General features: G+C 39.0%; 1 protein-coding gene across 3 annotated transcripts in view; it reads left to right on the forward strand.

Annotated features, from left to right (window-relative positions):
• The window catches only part of LOC124612647 (transcriptional protein SWT1), a 284350-nt gene that overhangs the window by 163269 nt on the left and 94710 nt on the right, over positions 1 to 26371 (forward strand). For all 3 annotated transcript variants that reach the window (XM_047140954.1, XM_047140952.1, XM_047140953.1), the window contains 2 exons: positions 5394 to 5541; positions 14134 to 14225. In XM_047140954.1, the coding sequence (XP_046996910.1) occupies positions 5394 to 5541; positions 14134 to 14225 (240 nt within the window). The remainder of the gene's footprint in view (positions 1 to 5393; positions 5542 to 14133; positions 14226 to 26371) is intronic.

A 26371-nucleotide genomic window follows, 5' to 3' on the forward strand; every position in this document is an offset into this window, starting at 1 on the left:
TCTACAAAATCCTGCGGTTATCTGCCCCTCATGTTTCTTTAGATGGTATCATCTGCCAGGCCAACTCCAGACTGCAATGACATGCCACACTCCACCTCATAAAGCTACCCTCCCTTCTCCTAAAATACCTCAACAGTGGTGTTTCCCTTCCTGACCCTCTTCAGCTCCCCAAACAGCCACACCATGAACCACCACTCCACTCCTACAAATCGAGCTTGGCCAAACTCCTTAACATCCCACAGCCTACACCGCTGCCTCCCAGACCTTTAATAACTCATAATCACAAAAACCAGTCACAATAACACAGTGTTCTCAACCTCTCATCCAAAGGACTCTCTCCCCCAGAATTATCTGTATTATCCACGGGTCTCATTTAACCATGCTGCTTTTGTGAAGGACCTACTTCCCTTTTCACATAATGTCAACTGGAAGTATCACTTCGGAACCCAATCCCAAAAACTTTTGAACAGCAATCCTGATACTGAACCCTACCTTGAATAGTTACGACCACAATCCCAACTTGATCCACCATCACTACCTCAGAATCATCCTTTAGAAGCCTTCCAAGAATTCCTCACATCTAGCATTGCCTCACAACCCTTCCTCAGGTCCCAACAACATGACCCCAACCTGTCCTTTGCAGAACTCCAGGCTCTACATTCCCTTAAAGCTGATGACTCCATCATTATCCTCCCAGCAGACAAAGGATCTACAACTGTAGTACTTGACTGAAAGGAATATGTTGGTGGAGGTCTACACCAGCTGCCTGACACCTCTACATACAGCGTCTGTCATCAAGATCCCATCCCTGTGATTCAAACTGACCTGCAGTGTCTCCTTAAAACCTCAGGCCCCTCACAAGGACTAACACCTGAATCCATAGAACTTCTCACCCCACCCAAATCAAGCTCCCCTACCTCTTACCTTCTTCCTAAGATCTACAAACCCAATCATACTGGCCGTCCTATAGTTGATGGCTTCACAGCACCCACCAAACATATATCTGCATTAGTTGATCAACACCTGGAGCCCATAGTACAAAAATTCCCCTCTGACATCAAAGATACCAACCATTTCCTCGATTGTCTGAAATCTGTGCCCGTCCCACTCCCACCACACACCTTACTTGTCACCATTGATGCCACCTCCCTCTATACCAACATCCCCCATGTACACAGTCTGTCTGCTGCTGTACATTTCCTCTGTCAGTGTCCACCTGATTCCAAACCTGTGAAATCCTGTCTACTCACCTTAATCAACATTATACTTACCAGCCACTGCTTTGCCTTTGAAAGGCAGACATTCAGTCATATCAGAAGCATGGCCATGGGAACAAGGATGGCACCTTCCTGTGCCAACCTTTTCATGGGTCGCTTGGAAGGGGCTTTCCTGGGATCCATAAGTCTTCAGCCCATGGTATGGTTTAGATATTGATGACATCTTTACCATATGGACTCACGGTGAGGCTGACCTGCTAAAATTCGTGGAATCTCTGAATATCTTCTCCCAATTAAATTTCGCATGGTCCTGTTCTAAATTCAGTTTTGTTGATGTTGATCTCGTCCTCACCGAAGGCCAGCTACACATTTCTGTCCACATTAAACCTATCAACAAACAACAGTACTTACATTTTGACAGTTGCCATCCTTTCCATATCAAACGTTCCCTTCCATACAGCCTAGGCATCCGAGGCAAACATATTTGTTCGGATGCAGACTCTTTACAGCAATACACCACCATTTTCATCTCAGCCTTCACCATATGTAATTACCCCACCAGTCTAGTTAAAAAGCAGATTTCCTGGGCCATCACATCCAATTCTGGTACTGCTGGTCCCTCCACGAAACAGCTTCGGACCACACCATTGGGGATTCAGTATTATCCGGATCTGGAATGTGTCAATCAACTACATTGGCAGAGCCTTGATTTATTAAAATCCTGCCCTGAAGTGAGATCCATTCTATCTAAAAATTTTCCCACGACGCCTAGAACAGATTTCCATCGTCCTCCCAATCTCCGCAATATTCTTGTCAGAGCCTATGCTCCTTCTGCACACATCTCCGTACCCTGTGGCTCCTACCCCTGTGACCATCCCCACTGAAAGACCTGCACTATGCACCCTCCTGTAACCGGAAAAACATATACTATCAAGGGGAGTCACTTGTGAAATGACACATATACCAACTGTAATGTAAACACTGTTTGGGCTTTTACAGCAGCATGACTACCACCCAGTTATCAGTCAGGACGAATGGGCATAGGCAGAGCGTATGTATTGGCAACACACAATATCCTGTTGCAGAGAATGCTGCACAACATAACAGTCATGACCTCAGTGCTTGTTTCACTACATGCACCATCTGGATTCTTCCCCCTCATACCAGTTTCTCAGAATTCCGCAGGTGGGAACTAGCACTACAACATGTCCTTGGGTCTTGCCACCCACCTGGTCTTAATTTACATTAATGCCTTCCGTCTCAGCATTTGTTCACAGTAAGTACTCCTTTCTTCACTCCATTTTGGTTCCCTACGTCTTTCATTTTCTGCTTGTCTATTTTTCATTGTGCACGCTCCCACGTCTGTTACATACTTAGCTTTTCACACTTGTTAACTTGTGCATGATGTTTTGGTAGTGATCTCTGTCTTGCATATTACGGTGTCTTTTATCTTTAAGCTCTCAGGTTTTCAAATCTTGTTTGGTGGAGTCCTCAAAAATAAGTCTTTCCTTCTCATCCCATCTGGTAAGTCTCCCCTGACCCAAGGTTCTGGGTGACTTTTCTAAATTGTACCCCTTTCCCTTAACCTCTCCCATTCTTTTCCTTCACCCCTCTTCCTTCCCCTTCAACTCTTCTGCCAGAAGAAAGAGCCACTGGCTCTGAAAGCTTGTAAAAATTTAAATCATTTTATGTGTGCATTTACCTGCTGCCACTAATTGATTATTTTAGTTTTCTTATAATTGGATAAATACAGTAATCCTCTGCCTAACATCTCATCTTCCAGTGTCAGAAACATTTGCATTGGCTTTAATGTCCTAGAAAGCAGTTACATTCTCAAACAACCTCAGCAAGCCAAACTCCTTATAAGTAGCCACTCAATGGTCATTTCGTGATATCACGAGATCATTGCCTAGGTTCGTGGAGTTGCACCGACATATGTTATGGAGCTTGTAGTGGGGAGGGATTCACACTGTTTGTTTTATATACTATACTTTATACTAAGGCTCACAAATTGACAAATTTCAGTCCTTCTTTTCTGTAAAAAGTTTTTTTTAGTTTCTATGATGTCTATGTAATTTGTAGCATAGTAGTGATCAGATGTTGATAAATCTGCAGTATTAGAAAAATGAATTTGGTGATTCCCTGACCCCAGTGTGTGATCTGCCACTGCCGGTTTATCCATATTTCCCAGCCGACAGTTGTTTTTGTGCTCCTTATCTCTCCGAGTTCCAATAATATATAATTTTTTTTTTAATTTTCCAGAAAATGGCCTTTGTCATTATAGTAAGCAATAAATACAACAAGGAACTGGCAAAAAGTAAACAGTCAATTATTGTTAAGGAAGTGGTTTAACTTTGGAATATAATTTTAAAATTTTTCGGAAAGTTAACCTGTATTATCATAGTAAGCAATGAGTACAAGAACAGTCAGTTTTTTTAAAGGACTATGACATTCAGCTCTCAACAATCCATCATTTCATGAGATGTATTTGAAAGTAATTTCGCATTTTTCTTACACACACTCCCACTTCTCAAAACTTCCATGAACTCATAATACTTGAAACAAATTATAGTCCACATAACAAACAAAAATGGCCCTACAATTTAATAAATTCATATCAGAAGTATGTACTGTCCAGTGATTTCATTTCAAAACTGCTCTTAAAAGCTGTAGTCCAGAGTCAGATTTCTGTAACAATGGCTTGTGTGATTCTTACTTTCATAGTCACTGATCACTTCAGTATGATAGCTAAAAAGAGAAAAAACATCACAATCCCTTCAGTCATGGATCACAGTCTTTGTGCGGACTGTTGCTTTGAACACTGTAAGTGACTGCTACAGTGCACTACAGTCATAGAAGTACCTCATTGTACCACTAGGTGGCATTGTCTTGCAGTAGCACCAGTGGCTTCATGCAAAGGCCACAAATATTTTTAAAAAAGTGGTGGCAGAAACCACTGGTAGTAAGGGAACAAGATGGGTGTTAATGCTTTTTAGTAATTTCAGTAGGGGCACAAGAGCAATTGTTCTCTGTAGAATATGGATAAATCAGCAAGCCATGCAATAAGACTAGCGACCACCAAATTTTTTTCTCTGATACTGTAGTTTTCTCACAATGTAATCACTACTGTGTTAAGATGTACAGACAGGCCACAGAAATTCAAAAGTGCAAAACCAACTTTAACAAAAAAGAAAAGGGATTAAAATTAGACAAGTTGTGGGCCTTAATACTAAATAAAACAGCACCAACTCTTTTCCATTATAAGCTCCATAACGTAACTTGGTGTGACTGCACGATCATAGACAGTAATTTGATGACATCATGAACCAGCTATCGCAAGGATGCTTATAAACACATAGGCTTGCTGAGCTCATTTCAGACTGTAACTGCTTTCTAAGTTGTTAAAGTCTCTGAAGATGTCTCCCACATTGAAAAACCAAACATTCAGGAATCATACTTTGGACCACAGCCTGTTTCCCATAAAACAAAGACCACCAATAAAGGTAAGAACAATTTGACAGCTGTTCTTCAGTACAACATGGCCCAGGGACAACATTTGGATGATTTCACACCCTCCCACCTCTGTTACATATAATGCACTTAGCTTGTCACTCTTTTTAACTCGTGCACTATGTTTTAATAGTAATCTCTGTCGTGCATATTTCCCTATCTTCCACCTTTAAGCTCTCGGGTTTTCAAATCTCATCTGGTGCATTCCCAACAATCAGTCTTTCCTTCTCATCACGTCCGGCAAGTCTTCCCTGACTCGGGGTTCTGGGTGGCTTTTCTGAACTATACTCATTTCGCTAAACCTCTCCAGTCCTTTTGTCCTCTTGATTCGCCCTTCTTCCTTCCGCTTCAACTCTTTTGCCAGGAGAAGGAGTCACTCGCTCTGAAAGCTTGTAAAAGTTAAACTCTTTTTGTGTGTGTGTGTGTGTTCCCCTGCTGCCACTTCGTGAGTAGATTTTTTTATCTATCCATATACATTATATTATCAATAATTGATTATTTTCAGAGTTACTGGTTTGTTTGCATTCATTGACCTACTGTTGCTCCTCCTGTTTTGCACAATTGAAAGATGTTCCAGTACACCACTCTTACATGTCTAATAAGAATATATGATAATTAATAGAAAATCTTTACCACTCTGACAGTACATTTAATTTTATTTCTCAGCTGCTGCTTAGTGATGACAAGAATTTGCAGAATAAATGTATGGTAAATGGAATTGATGCAGTTGGCAAAAGTGATTTAAAGAATTACTTAGAAAAATTGAGTAAACAGAATAAAAATAAGCCAGAAGCGGCAAAGACACTTACTTCCAGTAAGTATAAAGAAATCAGTATTGTCATGTTTTGTTATAATTATGATTGGCATTGTCACAATACAGATATATCTGATACAAGATTCCATGCTTTCATATAAGCAATTATTATAATATGAATATAAATGTGCCTTTGTTGATCACAAGTGAAAAAATTGATTAAATTCAAGCTAAAGAGTAAGACTGAAATTCACACACAGATTTTTCCTGTCAGACAGAACGGACATGTGCATGATAGCAAACTTGGAAGATAAACCGAAATTAAAATTGTTTTGTGATCTTAATCCACAAGATATATTGGAAGTACTTGTGATTTTACACTTTATTTTCTGGGAAAAATGTTTTCCTATATTAGAACTCCACTTAATGTGTTGCATTAAATTTCAATTGTGGTCCATTCATCACTGTCTATGCAAAACTTACTGTTTGCACCAAACTTAGATCTGTGATAAGTTAGTCATCAGCTGCACAATTGAAATACTTTTTTGCACTTTACTGGATTCAACAGGTTAATCTGTCATCTTCAGAAGTTCAGTATTGGCTTATGACACTGTTATGCAGATGTCAATATCTCCAGAATACCATGACAGTTTACAAAATGTGCATAATTGGTGTGATAATTATAATCATTGACTCGCGAGCTAGGTTATATGTGAGTCAAGTTGCTGCAAAAGTAACAGCTATGAATGAGATCATAAAAATTCTTTTGTTTTAATGTGCTATAACCGTAGCATCAACACTGCCACATGTTTTCACTGTATACAGAGAACCCACACCATAAGCACCACCATTCACTATCAAACCATCCATTACAACACAAAAAAGCAAGCAAACAAGCTTCAGATTCATTCTTCACAGAATAAACAGAGTACCACAAACAAACAGAACTAAACACAAGAGCTAAATACATCAAAACAAAAAGCAATAGAGATTTATTATGATACCCGTATCATAGAGAAACCAAACCAAAAAATATGTGAAAGGACAGAGAATGAACAAGGTACATGCACATGAGATATTTCACAACAACACAGAAGAACTTGAATGACAGATAGTGACCATACACAGAACACAACAGAGCAAGAACCCAGACACAAAACAAAATGACCTGTACTCACTTCATTTTAAGGAAACAGGGATCTCAAATTGGACACAGAATAGAAAATGCAACATAGAAAAAAATGAGAATACAGGAAACACCCACAGATAAATTCAACAGACCAGCAACACATTAGACATGCACGAACTTAACAAGCAACTCTTGTCAGTCAGTATACATAAGGCACACAAACATGCAGGAATTTTAATACTAGATATTCAGAAACATCAAAGCTGTAAAAAGTAACAGCTCCATAGCACATTTGCTGACCAATTAATAGCCCACAACCATTACTCAACCTAAAACAGATATATATTCAGCCACAGCCTATCCTATAAACTTAACAGTAGAAGAAAACTTCCTCATAGTGAAGGTATTAGCAGAAGGAAAGCCAGCTATAAAAGACTTTACTACACCATACAATTGTACACTATTCAACTAATTAAAGGAGCTGCACAGAAAAGATCACACACACACACACACACACACACACACACACACACACAAGCGGAGAGATAGTAAGCAATGATCAGGTGCAAAGTGATATGAGAACAAGCGAACATCAACAGTGACTGAACACACAACAGCAAAGTTGTTTACTGCTTGCTAGTGACCATTGATGCCTTCTTCTTGTACACCAACATACCCCACATATATGGTCTGCCTCATGTGGAATATACATGCCTACTGATAGCGAATTTATGAGCTCCTTCATTACACAGTTTTATTCTTGCCTATAAACATTTTTACTAACTATTTCATCTTCAGCTGTTGGTATGAATTTCATTGCAATAAACTCCGGAACCATGGACCTTGCGGTTGGTGGAGAGACTTGCGTGCCTCAATGATACAGATAACCGTACCGTTGGTGCAACCACGATGGAGGGGTATCTGTTGAGAGGCCAGACAAACGTGGTTCCTGAAGAGGGGCAGCAGCCTTTTCAGTAGTTACAGGGGCAATAGCCTGGATGAGTGACTGGATGGTTGACTGATTTGGCCTTGTAACATTAACCAAAATGGCCTTGCTGTGTTGGTACTGCGAACAGCTGAAAGCAAGGGGAAACCACAGCCGTAATTTTTCCTGAGGGTATGCAGCTTTACTGTGTGGTTAAATGAAGGTGACGTCCTCTTGGGTAAAATATTCCAGAGGTAAAATAGTCCCCCATTCGGATCCCCAGGCGGGGACTGCTCAGAAGGATGTCGTTTTCAGGAGAAACAAAACTGGCATTCTATGGATTGAGGCGTGGAATGTCAGGTCCCTTAATCGGCCAGGTAGGTTAGAGTTAGAAAATGGATAGGTTGAAGTTAGATATAGTGAGTATTAGTGAAGTTCAGTGGCAGGAGAAACAAGACTTCTGGTGAGGTGAATACAGAATTATAAATACAAAATCAAATAGGGGTAATGCAGCAGTAGGTTTCATAATGAATAAAAAGATAGGAGTGCGGGAAAGCTACTACAAACAGCATAGTGAACGCATTATTGTGGCCAAGATAGACACGAAGCCCATGCCTACCACAGTAGTACAGGTTTATATGCCAGCTAACTCCGCAGATGATGAAGAGATTGAACAAATATATAATGAGATAAAAGAAATTATTCAGATAGTGAAGAGAGATGAAAATTTAATAGTCATGCGGGACTGGAATTTGATAGTAGGAAAAGGAAGACAAGGAAAAGTACTAGATGAATATGGAATTGGAGTAAGAAATGAAAGAGGAAGCCGTCTGGTAGAATTTTGCACATATCATAACTTAATCATAACTAACACTTGTTTTAAGAATCATGCAAGAAGGGTGTATACATGGAAGAGGCCTGGATACGCTGGAAGGTTTCAGATATGTTATGTAATGGTAAGACAGAGATTTAGGAACCAGGTTTTAAATTGTAAGACATTTCCAGGAACAGGTGTGGATTCTGACCACATGGATTGGTTATGAACTATAGATTAAAACTGAAGAAACTGCAAAAAGGTGGGAATTTAAGGAGAGGGGACCTGGATAAACTGAAAGAACCAGCAGTTGTAGAGAGTTTCAGATCGTGTGTTAGGGAACGATTGACAAGAACAGAGGAAAGAAATACAGTAGAAGAAGAATGGGTAGCTTTGAGAGATGAAATAGTGAAGGCAGCAGAGGAGCAATTAGGTAAACAGATGAGGGCTAGTAGAAATCCTTGGGTAACAGGAGAAATATTGAATTTAATTGATGAAAGGAGAAAATATAAAAATGCAGTAAATGAAGCAACCAAAATGAATACAAAGTTTCAAAAATGAGATCGACAGGAAGGCTAGAGAACAAAGGGATGGCTAGAGAACAAATGTAAGGATATAGAGGCATACATCACTAGGGGTAAGACAAATACCACCCTTTTTTTTCCATCAGTCTACTGACTGGTTTGATGCGGCCCGCCACGAATTCCTTTCCTGTGCTAACCTCTTCATCTCAGAGTAGGACTTGCAACCTACGTCCTCAATTATTTGCTTGATGTATTCCAATCTCTGTCTTCCTCTACAGTTTTTGCCCTTTACAGCTCCCTCTAGTACCATGGAAGTCATTCCCTCATGTCTTAGCAGATGTCCTATCATCCTGTCCCTTCTCCTTATCAGTGTTTTCCACATATTCCTTTCCTCTCCGATTCTGCGTAGAACCTCCTCATGCCTTACTTTATCAGTCCACCTAATTTTCAACATTCGTCTATAGCACCACATCTCAAATGCTTCGATTCTCTTCTGTTCTGGTTTTCCCACAGTCCATGTTTCACTACCATACAATGCTGTACTCCAGACGTACATCCTCAGAAATTTCTTCCTCAAATTAAGGCCGGTATTTGATATTAGTAGATTTCTCTTGGCCAGAAATGCCTTTTTTTGCCATAGCGAGTCTGCTTTTGATGTCCTCCTTGCTCCGTCCGTCATTGGTTATTTTACTGCCTAGGTAGCAGAATTCCTTAACTTCATTGACTTCGAGACCATCAATCGTGATGTTAAGTTTCTCGCTGTTCTCATTTCTACTACTTCTCATTACCTTCGTCTTTCTCCGATTTACTCTCAAACCATACTGTGTACTCATTAGACTGTTCATTCCGTTCAGCAGATCATTTAATTCTTCTTCACTTTCACTCAGGATAGCAATGTCATCAGCGAATCGTATCATTGGTATCCTTTCACCTTGTATTTTAATTCCATTCCTGAACCTTTCTTTTATTTCCATCATTGCTTCCTCGATGTACAGATTGAAGAGTAACGGCGAAAGGCTACAGCCTTGTCTTACACCCTTCTTAATGCGAGCACTTCGTTCTTGATCGTCCACTCTTATTATTCCCTCTTGGTTGTTGTACATATTGTGTATGACCTGTCTCTCCCTATAGCTTACCCCTACTTTTTTCAGAATCTCGAACAGCTTGCACCATTTTATATTGTCGAACGCTTTTTCCAGGTCAACAAATCCTATGAAAGTGTCTTGATTTTTCTTTAGCCTTGCTTCCATTATTAGCCATAACGTCAGAATTGCCTCTCTCGTCCCTTTACTTTTCCTAAAGCCAAACTGATCGTCACCTAGCGCATTCTCAATTTTCTTTTCCATTCTTCTGTATATTATTCTTGTAAGCAGCTTCGATGCATGAGCTGTTAAGTTGATTGTGCGATAATTCTCGCACTTGTCAGCTCTTGTCATCTTCGGAATTGTGTGGATGATGCTTTTCCGAAAGTCAGATAGTATATCACCAGACTCATATATTCTACACACCAACGTGAATAGTCGTTTTGTTGCCACTTCCCCCAATGATTTTAGAAATTCTTATGGAATGTTATCTATCCTTTCTGCCTTATTTGACCGTAAGTCCTCCAAAGCTCTTTTAAATTTCAATTCTAATGCTGGATCCATCCCCTATCTCTTCTAAATTGACTCCTGTTTCTTCTTCTATCACATCAGACAAATCTTCACCCTCATAGAGGCTTTCAATGTATTCTTTCCACCTATCTGCTCTCTCCTCTGCATTTAACAGTGGAATTCTCGTTGCACTCTTAATGTTACCACCGTTGCTTTTGATGTCACCAAAGGTTGTTTTGACTTTCCTGTATGCTGAGTCTGTCCTTCTGACAATCATATCTTTTTCGATGTCTTCACATTTTTCCTGCAGCCATTTCGTCTTAGCTTCCCTGCACTTCCTATTTATTTCATTCCTCAGCGACTTGTATTTCTGTATTCCTGATTTTCCCGGAACATGTTTGTACTTCCTCCTTTCATCAATCAACTGAAGTATTTCTTCTGTTACCCATGGTTTCTTCGCAGCTACCTTCTTTGTACCTATGTTTTCCTTCCCAACTTCTGGGATGGCCCTTTTTAGAGATGTCCATTCCTCTTCAACTGTACTGCCTACTGTGCTACTCCTTATTGCTGTATCTATAGCATTAGAGAACTTCAAATGTATCTCGTCGTTCCTTAGTACTTCCGTATCCCACTTCTTCCTGACTAATGTCTTGAACTTCAGCCTACTCTTCATCACTACTATATTGTGATCTGAGTCTATATCTGCTCCTGGGTATGCCTTACAGTCCAGTATCTGATTTCAGAATCTCTGTCTGACCATGATGTAATCTAATTGAAATCTTCCTGTATCTCCCGGCCTTTTCCAAGTATACCTCCTCCTCTTGTGATTCTTGAACAGGGTATTCGCTATTACTAGCTGAAACTTGTTACAGAACTCAATTAGTCTTTCTCCTCTTTCATTCCTTGTCCCAAGCCCATATTCTCCTGTAACCTTTTCTTCTACTCCTTCCCCTACAACTGCATTCCAGTCGCCCATGACTATTAGATTTTCGTCCCCCTTTACATACTGCATTACCCTTTCAATATCCTCATACACTTTCTCTATCTGTTCATCTTCAGCTTGCGACGTCGGCATGTATACCTGAACTATCGTTGTCTGTGTTGGTCTGCTGTCGATTATGATTAGAACAACCCGGTCACTGAACTGTTCACAGTAACACACCCTCTGCCCTACCTTCCTATTCATAACGAATCCTACACCTGTTATACCATTTTCTGCTGCTGTTGATATTACCCGATACTCATCTGACCAGAAATCCTTGTCTTCCTTCCACTTCACTTCACTGACCCCCACTATATCTAGATTGAGCCTTTGCATTTCCCTTTTCAGATTTTCTAGTTTCCCTACCACGTTCAAGCTTCTGACATTCCACGCCCCGACTCGTAGAACGTTATCCTTTCGTTGATTATTCAATCTTTTTCTCATGGTAACCTCCCCCTTGGCAGTCCCCTCCCGGAGATCCGAATGGGGGACTATTCTGGAATCTTTGCCAATGGAGAGATCATCATGACACTCCTTCAATTACAAGCCACATGTCCTGTGGATACACGTTACGTGTCTTTAATGCAGTGGTTTCCATTGCCTTCTGCATCCTCATGTCATTGATCATTGCTGATTCTTCTGCCTTTAGGGGCAGTTTCCCACCCCTAGGACAAGAGAGTGCCCTGAACCTCTATCCGCTCCTCCGCCCTCTTTGACAAGGCCGTTGGCAGAATGAGGCTGACTTCTTATGCCGGAAGTCTTCGGCCGCCAATGCTGATTATTTATCAAAATTTAGGCAGTGGCGGGGATCGAACCCGGGACCGAAGACGTTTTGATTATGAATCAAAGACGTTACCCCTAGACCACCTACAGGAAAATTAAAGAGACCTTTGAAGAAAAGAGAACCACTTGTATAAATATCAAGACCTCAGATGGAAAACCAGTTCTAAGCAAAGAAGGGAAAGCAAAAAGGTGGAAGGAGTATATAGAGGATCTATACAGGGGCGATGTATTTGAGGGCAATATTATGGAAATGGAAGAGGATGTAGGTGAAGATGAAATGGGAGATATGATACTGCGTGAAGACTTTGACAGAGCATTGGAAGACCCAAGTCGAAACAAGGCCCTGGGAGTAGACAACATTCCATTAGAACTACTGATAGCCTTGGGAGGCTAAAGTCTACCATCTGGTGATCAAGATACATGAGACAGGCAAAATACCCTCAGACTTCAAGAAGAATATGATAATTCCAATCCCAAAGAAAGCAGGTGTTGAAAGGTGTGAAAATTATCAAACTATCAGTTTTATAAGTCACGGCTGTGAAATGCTGACACACATTCTTTACAGACAAATGGAAAAACTGGTAGAAGCTAATCTTGGGGATGATCAGTTTGAATTCTGTAGAAATGTTGGAACACGTGAGACAATACTGACCCTACAACCTATCTTAGAAGATAGATTAAGGAGAGGCAAACCTATGTTTGTAGCATTTGTAGACTTAGAGAAAGCTTTTGACATACAGAAACCAGATGGCAGTTGTAAGAGTCAAGGGGCATGAAAGGGAAGCAGTGGTTGGGAAGGGAGTGAGGCAGGGTTGTAGCCTGTTCCCAACGTTATTCAATCTATACATTGAGCACTAAGGGAAACGAAAGAAAAATTTGGAGTGGGAATTAAAATTCATGGAGAAGAAATAAAAGCTTTGAGGTTTACCTATGACATTGTAATTCCGTCAGAGATAGCAAAGTACCTGGAAGAGCAGTTGAATGGAATGGGCAGTTCTTGAAAGGAGGCTATAAGATGAACATCAACAAAAGCAAAATGAGGATAATGGAATTTAGTCTAAATAAATCAGGTGATGCTGAAGGAATTAGATTAGGTAACAGGTGAGTTTCGTTATTTGGAGAGCAAAATAACTGATGATGGTCAAAGTAGGGAAGATATGAAATGTAGACTGGTAAAGGCAAGAAAAGCATTTCTGAAGAAGAGAAATTTGTTAACATCGAGTACAAATTTAGGTGTCAGGAATGTTTTCTCATAGCATTTGTATGGAGTGTAGCCATGTATGGATGTGAAACGTGGACAATAAATAGTTTAGACAAGAAGAGAATAGAAGCTTTCGAAATGGTGTGCTACAAAAGAATGCTGAAGATTAGATGCGTAGATCACGTAACTAATGAGGAGGTACTGAAAGGAGAGAAAAGGAATTTGTGGCACAACTTGTCTAGGAGAAGGGATCGGTTGGTACGACATGCTCTGAAGCATCAAGGGATCACCAATTTAGTATCGGAGGGCAGCGTGGAGGGTAAAAATCGTAGAGGGAGACCAAGAGATGAATACATTACGCAGATTCATAAGGATGTAGGGTGCAGTAGTTACGTGGAAATGAAGAAGCCTGCAGGGGATAGAGTAACATGGAGAGCTGCATCAAACCAGTCTCTGGACTGAAGACCAGAACAACAACAACAACAACAACAAACTCCAGAAAATTTCAAACAGTTAGCGTAGCTGAACTACTGTTCTGTATTTTCATCTAGTACTGGTGTGCTACTTGACTGTTGATCCAAACTGTGCCAATAGGTCTAAAAAGACAATGATGGGGTGCTTTTTGATTTATGAAATCTTTTTGTTCGTGTAATGTCATGAGAATGATCTTTTCTGTATTTGTAAATTTATGTTTTGTTTCAGATCCAGGAGAGTCATCATTTGAAGAATCTGATGTAAAAGTTAATATTTTAGTCACAAATCTGATGCACTGTGCAAAAGAAGTACTTTCAAAGGTAATATTTTCCCCATCCATGCCAACTTATTTGTGTTTCTTATCTCATCTTCATCATGTTTTATTCCTTAAGGTTTGACTTCACATGTATGCTGTTTCAAAGATATACTATTGACCACTTTCACTAATTTCAAGAATGTCTAACTTAATAAAACTACTGCATTAAAATTTATAGATTTTCTTTAAAGAGATTCTGGTTGAATTTTAATTGTTGTAACAAAACACTCCCAAAATCTGTACTATTGATTCAGTAATTTTTTCGATAAGCATTCTAAAATGTTATTTGGACTTTCTATGTCAAAGTTGTATTGTTACTTGGTTTCCAGAATTATGTGCCAAAATTGAGAGCAGGATTGTCAGTGATCATTAACACTTAATACTGGAAGTATGTTTATTATATAAACACAGTAGTGGTACATGTGAAGTTGAACTCTCTCATGAACTGAGAACATTCTTATTTATATGTTAAAGTATAGTGTGTCTCAAAAGAAAGTTTATATTTGAAGAGCTCTCTGTGCATGCACAACAAATCAGAGGAGAGTGGGGGCTATGTTCATCGCTTGCTTGTTCTTTAGCAATTCAGTTGACGTGGAGTGCTTCTCCGGAGCGGACTGCGTTTTGTGTACGAGAATTTTACAAAAACTGTGATTCGGTGGCTACAGTGTGGAGAAAATTTTGCAGTGATCAAGGATTGTGTAATGTAAATGATGCTCCAAGTGTAACAATTATCAGGAAATGAATCAAAACATATGAGGAGACTCATCCAACACTTGCCAAACTGAAATCTGGGCACTTGAGGTCATCAAGAGTGAGTGAATCCATGGAGAGCGTAAATCAGTCTAACCTCTCCATTTGTAATCATGCAGGTTTTTAAATGCACATCGATCATCACTGCGGTGATTTCTGGAAAAAGACCTTAAACTGCACACTTACAAAATCCAGCAAGAATTAAACCCTTACAATGCCAGACGTATGCTACAGTTCTTTAATGATGTGACTGACTGCCCTTCATTTAACAACATCTTGCTTTCTGATGAGGCTCATTTTCACCTAAACGGTCATTCAGTAAGCAAAACTGCTGCTACTGGAGTGCAATGAATTCTAAACAGAAGCGTGAGAAGCCCCTTTAGTCACCAAAAGTTACTCTATGGGCTGCAATGTTGGCTTGAGGAATAATTGGCCCGTACTTTTACAGGGACAGGAGGGGTCATGCAGTTACAGTGAATTCAGAACATTATGTGACTATCTTAAATAACTTTTTGTTACCTGAATTGCAAAACTTTCCTGGGTATAACCAAAGAACATGATGTCAGCAAGATGGCAGATTGATTTCCAGGAAGGGTGACATAAATTGGCCCCCATGCAGTCCAGATTTGAGCCCCATGGAGTTTTTCTTATGGGGATATGTCAGATGTAATGTTTATGAAAATAATCCAACTTCTGTGGAGCAATTGAAAGAAAATATCCATAGCAAAGTGGCAGTCATCCCAGTGTCTACATGCCAAGCCGTCATGCAAATTTTGTTCTTCGTTTAAATGAGTCCCATAGGAGTGCTCCATTGCATTTAAATGTCGTTATTGTTAAAAAGTAAATTCCTAAACTGTTATGGTTTAATAATAAATAAAAATTTGATCGATAGACTTCAACCTCTATTTTATTTCGACACATCAAAATTTCTTTTGAGACATCCTTTATATAGAGCTAGTGCACCCAGCTCCCCTCTTTGTCCACCTCCTCCTCCCGCCCCCTCCCCCTTCTCTCTCTGAACTTGAGCCTTAATTATTGCTGTTGCCAATGATACTTTGATTAGAAACTGAAGTTGCATAAAATGAATGGGCAAATTGGGTGGAATCATTGGTATACTTGGTATGAGAGACCTCTGCCACTGCTGGATCTATGTGAATAGTACCTTCAATGAAAGTGTTTCACATAGATTTAATCTGTGAACAGTGACAGTATTTCTCAAAGATTTAATCTGTGAACATGTTAGACTACAAACTGTCAGACGGTTCAGATTCCACTGTAATATTCTATCATAAGCCAATAAGCCATAAACACTACTTTTCTGTTTTATATTAAAACAAAGCAGTGTATAGTTGTATATCTAGCAGACCCTCATTTAACTGAATTTCAAGGAACCAAAAAATAGCCAATTTGGTTTAACCAAGGTCGAATTAACAAAGTATTTGTAAAAAATATATGACCATTGATTTCTCTTTTTGTCTTGTTTTGGGTACCAATGAATGAGAGGGCATTATCTTCATGACCTCCAAGAAAAAAATGAAAATAACTACACTCTATATGTACAATAGTATTTATCGTATTTGTTTAATTGAGAAAGTATGTGTACATGAGTTAAAATGTTTTTCATCTTTTTTTAAATGATACATTTACATAAATATTGTGAAACAATATTGTATCCATTGAATTAGTGCGGCTTTTCATACAACAAATGATAATCTTAACAAACATTTTTTTGTATTGTTCTTTAACACACCAAGTTTCAATCAGAACACATGTTTTAGTTTACAACAGTTCTTATCCATTATACATTTCACTTCTGTACATTAATTTGAAAAAATCAGTAATTGTTGTTTGTCAGACTGTTATTAGTTGTGGGCACTCTCTGAAGATAACATGCCCCGAGCAGCCTGGAATGCCATGGAGATATCAGAAGCAGCAGAAAATCTCTCAAGAACAGCTATTGCAGCTGCAACTTTCGCACAGGATGTTGGTGTCATATCTTCATGTCTCTCCTCAGAATGACAGTCATGCATTATCATACTCTTCTGTATCATCAGCAGAAATGATTACTGGTTCTTCAGCAGCATAGATGTTGTCATCTGTCTGTGTCCTTCCTTCCTTATTGACAGTACACTAGGGCACCAACCATGTGCAAGCCTGTAGAAGAGCAGTAGCAGAATCCATGGTGTATCCACATTTATGAGTAAGTTCAGATGCAGGCTCATGAGTTTCCTCTTCAGTTTCAGTGGTTTTATCAGTTGCTGGTTGTTGTAACTTTGTCCCAAGCAGCAGATGTGTTGCGGATAGCTCATAGTAGATTCCTATGTGGAACTGTTTCTTGTAGTTTAAGTGTACTGATGGCAGCCTTAACAAGTTGACGTCTCTAATAACACTTCATTGAGGTGTTTATTCCTTCATTCAGTAGCTGCAGATGGCTTGTGGTGTTAACTGGTAAGAAGATAATTTTGATGTTCACAAGTTGCATGTCATTGAACTGATGTGTCGAGCTGCAGTCCAAAGTTAGCAAAATATTTTGCTTCTTCACTGCCATTTGTTGTTGAACTTTCAAGAGCCAGCTACAGAAGATTGATTTGGTCACCTGAGCTTTTTTGTTATTCTCGCAATGACATGGCAGGTTGAATAGACTAACATTTTTAAAACAACATGAATTTTGGTATTTTACAAACCCTTACTGTTTGAGCTACTTAGAACCATCTGAATTACAACTCAAGTCCACCATCAGTCTCTCCTTGCTGCATTTTTCTCCATGACATTTTTCGCCCTTAACATGTTGCATTTTTTCAGGCATGAAGTTATAGAAAATGCAAGCTTCATCCATATTCAGCACATCTCTTGGGTGATACAAATGAAAGATCTTGGATTGAAATTCATGTGCCCACTCATTGGCATCTTCGTTGTTTACTCTATGTGCTCTCCCACAGACACTGACAGCAACGATTTTATGCCTCTTCTGCAAATGCCATAGCCAGCCTTTAGAACACTCAAAGCCTTGAAATTGGCTCTTTATGGGAAATTTCACAAGCCTTTTTTTGAAACGTGGAGCCGGTCAACAGAATTTACTACGAGCGTATGTGTTGGAATCATTCAAACAGCGAATCCTCCACTTTTTCATCTTTGGCTGTCCTTGTGCGTTTTCTATTTCCATTGAATGTACAGCTTGCCAGACTTGCCACTATTTTCTGTCTTGTACTACTTATAATTGAGACAGTAGACTTCGGGATCTGGAGGTGTTCTGCAACCTATGTTTTAGTCTTCTTTCCACTGTCAACCATATGTAGAATTTGCTGCTTTTTTTTTTTTTGTGTCAGAGCATGATGAGCTCGTTTCTGTTTCGGCAGCATGAATTGAAAGGGGGGGGGGGGGGGGGGACACATTCACTGTTCACATACAAACAGGGAAAGGAAGCTCTCTGGATTGTTGTGTTTCATGTGCCGTGTGCAATCTGTGGCCAACCCCTATTTTCCTCCACCCTTGTTTCCTGTCCTTTAAAAGTAATACGTGAGTAGCAAGCAAGCAATTGGACCATGGTTGCAAAACTACAGTACAGTACATTATTGTGAAAAATCATGTAGAATGCATTACGGAAAATACCGTAGTACGCAGCACGAATCCAGTTTAGATGAAGAATAAGATATGGAACATTTAATGTGGTGACCAAATTTTAGTTTCCAGAACGAATTATCTGAAATTCAGTTTAAGCAGTAGATTTTTCAGTGTAATTAGTTAGGGCTGAACAGAAATTATGAATTAAGTCAGCTTTCGGTTTATCTGATTTCAAAATAATGGGGATGTACTATGCAAGGTTTGTCTAAAATTATGTATGAGAGAAGCAATTTGTCTAATGGTTTAAATGTGTGTGTGTGTGTGTGTGTGTGTGTGTGTGTGTGTGTGTGTGTGTGGTGGTTTCTCTCTCATTACAGTACCGTTTAAAAGCTTGAAGTAAATTGGTTAAAGAATTTTTTTAAATTTTTGGTGAGAACGTTGAACGACGACTTGTCCTCATATAGTAGTATAGATAATGACATATTTTTCTTTTTTTAAAAAGCCCTAAGCTTTTGGATCTTTTAGAATTCAAAAATATTAAATTTAAAGTTTCAACAGATGTTAGAAACAAACTTAATACCTGCATTTGGCAGTTAGTGACCGAAATCATTGTACCATGTTTGATAACACACAGGATGCAATAAGATTGTCTGCATGAACCTCTTCCAGAGAAATTATTAGCGCTCTACACGTTATCTTACATTACATACCCTATTTTAGCCTGTCACACTTGTGGTGGTACTGTGTCAGTAGCTAATATGTGTACTTCAACAGCTCAATTTTGTTTCTGCGCTGTTATTGATAGTAGTTATGATGCTGACAGAAGGGCGGGTATAAAACTCATTGCCAGTAGATGATCTCTTTTTGATTAAACACCATTGGAATCAATGACCTTAACATTCCTACCCAGCAAAGCTGTCTTACATGTTGCCGTGGAGAGATATGGAATTAAATTCAGCACGTTGCTACACATGATGGCCAGCAAAAATATGCCTCTTTCATTGACAATTATACATTGTGAAAGAACTTTTTATCAAAATACAAATTTATTTACTGTGTTGCAATTTTTTCCTCCACCTATATTGTTTTGAATTGTTATGAGTGCTCATTAATGGAATACTCTTTCACTCTGGACATTTAAGTCATGAAACATTCCTCAGGCTGTTGTTAAGTCATTTTCTCTAGCATTCCTTTACAATGCAGACACCTACATGGTCAGCTGAAATCCTGTGAGGGGGTTGGAATTTGGAAAGGACTCAGAAACTCAGAGGCAGGTTGAAATTGAGAACTGATGAGGCCTGCTGGAATGACATTGCTGTATGTCAGTCAGACACAAAATGCAGATATCTGAGTTTGAATGCTGGTCTTGTTTGCAGTTTTTCCAGACCATTAGTAATGAGCTCTTACAGACTTCTTTTTTTGTATGTTGTCTACTAATAGCCATCAAAATCAATATTTTGTTATAAAAGTAAGTGTATAGTGTGCGTGCTGCTGAAACTCAGAAACAAGGCCAGGTATGATCAAGGGAGTTATATGCTGTGGTAGACCTCTATCTCCCATCCATGAAGAAGATTCCCATTTTTACCTGAATGGCATGCATTTGAAGATATAAGAGGTGGGAAGTTTCGCCCTCTAGAAATTTCTAGAACATTCCAGAACATTCAAGAGGAACTCACAATGTTCCAGAATGTTCTGGAATGTTCCACATTCATCCAGGATGTTTTGGAATGTTCGGGAATAGTCTGGAACATATGGGAAGATTCTAGAATGTTCGGGAGCATCCCGGAATATTCCAGATCATTGTGGAACATTCCAGAACACTGTTGAATGTTCTGAAACATTGTGGACCATTTAAAGCCTTTTTTATATGTTCTGGAATTCACCATTGGTGGGGCTACCCATTGGTAGGAGTACGTAAAACAAGACTCGTCATAGGTTCCGACATCAGTTTCTTATCAGTGATGAAGGCAGGAACCTAAAAAGTAGCGCAGTGAGTTAATAGAAACAAACAGTGAAGTGTGAGTAGTTGAAGTGTACAGTGACTGAATATAAATTGAAAATAAAGTACGAAAAGTGTGTAAAGTGTACTTAGCGTATTTCTTAGTAAAAAGTTGATTTTATTTTCATTTTAGACACTGCTCAAACATAAAAGTGGAGCAGATCTTGTTCGTTCTGAAGCAAAATGGTGAAAACAAAAAGAACACAAAAAACGAATAAGATAAAGAGCACAAAGCATGTTTAAGTTCCTAGTGAACGACAATGAGCACCATGAGAAGCAGAGAAACGTAAGAACAATGAAATGTCAAGCCAGCTCTGAAATTATCATCCTACGAGAAGTGCAGACGAGCACAAGTAAACAGCACAGCCTAACAAATGAAGCATTCCATTATGACCCAACGAAAGAATGTTACAAACACAAACATATCATAATCGGAAAAATGGGTAACACCTGCCAGTTTTGCAACCTGAAAAAATTCAGTAGAGAAATACAAGGAATCTGTTGTATGAATGAAAAAATTTGATTACCACCACTGGAAGCACCTCTGCAGGAATTTTTCCATTAATGACCCGGGGAACTCCAGAATCAAATAGAAAAGTGTACAGTGCCTGCTTCCAATGACATATTACGGCGCACTTCGATCAGTGCTAACAGAAATAAAATCAATTACATTTTTTCCATCCAAGGACATATCTGTCACAACAGGGCATCATTACTACCACTACCAAATGAAGACCATAAATTTCTGCTTGTATATTTCATTGGAAATAAAGAAACATAAATTGATCAGTGATGCACAAACATCAATAGATTGAGATGAGAAGTAGTCAAAGATGTACAGAGGAACTTGCACAAATACAATCAGCTGATTCACGTATTCAAAACAGCACTAGACTGAATGATTCCTGATGACTATAAAGTTATAATTTTAGTTGACAAAAGACCGCCTGGAGAACACAAACATCAGTTTAATGCACTTCATATAGACGAAGTTGCCATTGTGATTGTGGACAATGAAAACACGAGCCCAGACGTAATTGTACAGTGAAGAAGAGAAGGCTACAATGTGTTGCAGAGATGCACCATTAATATGATGCCCTCCAATACGAATTAATATTTCTGCACGCAAAGGATGGATATAATTTTAATGTGGAACAAATCCAACCTGAATCAGGTGTAGAAACAAACAAAAAAAGTCACTTCCAAGGAGTCTTTGGTTACCGCTTAATGATCAGAGACAATGAAACATAGAATCACATTCTCAACACTCACCATTTATTCTGACTATTGCTTGTAGATATGTATGCAAAAATAGAAGTAGAATGGATGCTTTACACAAGACTGAATGAGGAGAAACTACACATGGAAGAATACATCCACCTTTGAGACAATCCAAAATGATGGAAACATTGAGGACTTCGGAACAATGTTAATCTTACCCTCATCATACATAGGAAGTCTGAAACACATGCACAAAGAGACTGAAGAAGCCGTGACCTACATCAGAAAATATGGACAACCTGACCTCTTCGAAACATTCACATGCAACTTGTCTTGGACGTAAATCAAAACTAGCTAAGATAAGGACAAGCCCCTATGCATTAGCATGACATAATAGCCCGAGTTTTCTGACAAAACCAAATGAGATTTATTGAATTCATCACAAAATACCACATCTCTGGAACCGTTAGATGCTCAATGTACACAACCGAATGGCAAAAATGAGGACTGCCTCACTCACACAATCTCGTGTGGCTACAAGACAGAATTCATCCCATGGTTATCGACAAAATCGTTCAAGCTGAATTTCCCAATTCACAGGAAGACCCAGAACTGTAAGACATAGTTGTGAAAAATGTGATTCATGGACCTAGTGGGCCATTAAACCCAAATACACCATGTATGTGTCAAGGAAATTGTACAAAAAATACCCGAAACCATACTTGGATTACACGAGTTGATGGCTGTCCCAAATATAGATCATGATCACCCAAACGCGAAGGCTTCACAGCTAAAATACGGATACAAGGCAGCAACTGGATATAGACAATCAATGGGTAGTACCATATAACACACTTTCCAAAATGTTCCAAGCACACATAAACATAGAATATTGCAGTTCAGTGAAATCCATCAAACGTGTTTGCAAATATGTGAGCAAAGGCAGTGACATGGCAGTATTTCAAATTACCAGAGACAGCAAACAACAAAACAGAAATGACGAAATCCTCATGTACCATATGGGAAGATACATCAACACTAAAGGAGCAGCATGGTGGATTTTTGGTTTTCTCATACACAAACGTGAACCAACTGTGCAACATCTAGCAGTACATTTGGAGGGTTGACAGAGAGTTTACTTCACAAAAGATACTGCCAGAAAAACTGCAAGCGAACCACCTCAGAATGCAACATTAACAGCTTTTTACCAACTGTGCCAAATGGATCCATCCACGAAAACATGACCATATGTCGACATTCCTATCTATTAAATTCGGAACAAAACAAGCAAAATCTTTCAATGATGAAAACAAAGAATTCCAATTGAAGATCATCAAGGAATCAAGAAGACTGGCGCACTAGGCCAAGTATACACTGTACGTCCGAACATCGCTGAATGTTTCTATCTCTGGATGTTGCTACTTGAAATGCGGGGACCAACAAGTTTCACAGATCACAAGACTGTTGATGGTTACCTGCACCAGCCATACAGAGAAGCATGCCAATGCTTAGTACTACTGAAGAATGACAGCCAAGGGAATTAACACTACAAGAAGCCTCACTCACAGCCTCAGCTGAACAAATGAGAGGCTTATTTGCCATAATTCTAACAACATGCAACCCATCGAATCCAAAACATCTATGGGACTCCTTCAAACAGAGTATGGGTGATGACGTACTGTACCAAATTTGATAAGCACATCGTGAACTGACCATTGAATTCACCGAAGACATCTTCAGTGATATATTTATTTACCTAGAAGATAAATATTTAGCAATAAACAACCACACCTTAGTACAACTTGGGACACAAGTGTCGTGAAAAGATGCTATCAGTGTGCTAAACTTTGAAATTGCGAAGGAAAAAATCTACAATGTCAACAAATGACTTCAATAGATTGCTCACAACAAACCACTCCACAATGACAAACAAAAGGAAATTTACAACATTATCTTGGACTGGATCGACAAAACACTGGCAGAGTTATTTGCTCGGATGCACCAGGTGGCACCGGGAAAACATTTCTAATAAATCTATTGTGAGTGGAAATATGTGCTAAACAACACATCACCCTTGCACTGGCGTCATCCGGTATTGCAGCCACACTTATGGAAGGAGGACAAAATGTCCATCTGCCCCACTACTACTGTTGGATATACCCAAAGAATAATTCCCGGTATGTAAAATCTCAAAGGAATCTGGATAGCGTGAACTTGTAAAGCAAGCTAAAATTATCTTCTGGGACAAATGCACAATGGCACATAAAAAATCACTGGTAGCCATGGACAGAATATTACAAGACTTACGAGGAAACGCTGAACTGATGGGAGGAGCTTTATTCACATTGCAGGGGTTTTTTGAGAAACACTTCCAGTTATCCCCAAATCAACACCAGCAGACGAGTTCAATGTAAGCTTTAAAAAAATCACGTCTCAGGCCACTCAAACAGTCACTGCGACTAACAAAAAATACGAGAATTGAACTATCATAAAACAAAACAGCAGCACATTTTGCTAAACAACTTTTACAAATAGGCAAAGGCACATGTTCTACTGACCAGAAAACCCTTCTCATTAAACTCAACGGTGATTTCTGCAGCATACCCACTGCTGAAAACGAACTCATCGACCAAATTTATCCAAAGATTATTCACAACTATACCAATCCGGACTGGCTATTTGATGGGCAATTTTGGCTACTAAAACAATATTGTCGACAAAATCAACTTTAATTTTAAAAAGAAAATTCCCGATGAAGCGAGAATATTCAAATTGATTGATGGCAAATGTTGAAGAAACTGTGAATTTCCATACAGAATTTCTAAACTCTTTGCAAGTACCATGAATGCCATCACATTGCCTTTGACTTAAAATTGGCTCTCTGATCATACTACTCAAAAGTCTCGACTCACCAATACTATGTAATGGAGCAAGGATGATCATGAAACAGCCATCAAATAACATCATTAAAGCTTAACTTATGACTGGAAAGTATAAAGGACACACACTATTTATCCCCAGAATACCACTGATCTCCACTGAACTTCCATTCCAATTTAAAAGACTGAAATTTCCAATAAAATTAGCCTACAGTTTTAGAATTGACAAAGCTCAAGGAAAAACTTTAAAATATTCCAGCATCAGCCTCAAGGACTCCTGCTTCTCTTGGGGTCAACTATACGCACATTGCTCTCAAATAGGAAATTCGAAAAATTTGTACTTATATACCACAGATGACAAAATAAAAAATGTTGTTTATAGACAAGTATCGTAAATAGTTAGAATATGTTTTCAATAAAAATAAAATTTTATGTCTTATTCTAACTACTTACAATACTTGTTAAAGTATATGTTTTCAACAAAATTTTTTTACCTCATGTTTATCATTTTATTCCAACTACCACACTATCTCATATCAAGTCCCTGAGTGAAGCCAGGGACCCCCAGCTAGTTCAAAATAAATGAGGTATGAATGGAAAGGTAATTTTACCAGTGGTTCAATAGAACTACATTGTAACTGATTGTTTGTTGTGGTCTTCAGTCTGAAAACTGGTTTGTGCAGATTAGAAGACAAGTGGCAACTTGTAAATAGATAGCCATGAGAAAGTACTAGTTCCGAATCTGTTAAAAAACTACAGAATACTGACTTTTAAATCATTTTCGTGAAAGAAAAGCAGCTAACTACACTATCTTTCTTCCTTTCTGTGGTGGGAGGAGGAGGAGGAGGGGGGGGGGGGGGGGGTTGAGGACAAGTGGAATATGCGCTCTTGCACTAGTATATACTGCACAAGCTTCTTTATCTCTGCATTACTACTGCACTCTGCATCAGCTTAAACCTACACACTGTTGTCAAGGCTTGTTCTCCCTCTGCAATTTTTACCTCAACACACTTCCTTCCATTACCAAATTGACTATTCCTTTATGCCTCAAGATGTGTCCTGTCAACCGATTTCTTATTTTAGTCATGTTGTACCATGAATTTCTTTTCCTGTTAGTTCCGTTGTGTACCTCTTTGTTAGTTATCTGAGTTCTCCATCTAATCTTCAGCATCATTCTGTAGCTCCACATATTGAAAGCTTTTTTGCTCTTCTTGTGTGTACTGATCTTCCACATTTCACTCCCATACAAAGCTATATTCCACACAAATACTTTCAGAATACATTTCCTATCACTTAAATTTACTCTGTGTGTTAAAGATTTGCCTTTTCAGAAGGACTTTTCTTGCTAATACCTGTGTGCATTTTATATTCTCTCTCCTACAGCCACTCATGTTTTGTATTCGTCCACTGCCAACATCATCAGTCTCATCTAAAACCTTGTTTATGTAGCCTTTGTGAAGTGATTGTTGTGCTGTATTGTATTGCAGTGTGCATTAATATATTTACTGATAAGGACGAAAAGGTTTCTGGTGCATCAAGGGCAGAGCCAGGTACACTTTCCACTTGTCAGATGTGGGCAGATGTTAGTACTTTACAGAGTGGAGCAATGAAAATAATTAATAATGCCAGTGAATGTTACAAGCAGGAGAGCACAATGAGACAAGCAGTGACATATACAAAGCAAGCTTCAGCATTGCGAGAAGAATTCGGAAATTTTGCAAATATAATCCTAGAAAATCA

Source organism: Schistocerca americana, chromosome 4, assembly GCF_021461395.2.
Source record: "Schistocerca americana isolate TAMUIC-IGC-003095 chromosome 4, iqSchAmer2.1, whole genome shotgun sequence".
Classification (NCBI taxonomy): domain Eukaryota; kingdom Metazoa; phylum Arthropoda; class Insecta; order Orthoptera; family Acrididae; genus Schistocerca; species Schistocerca americana.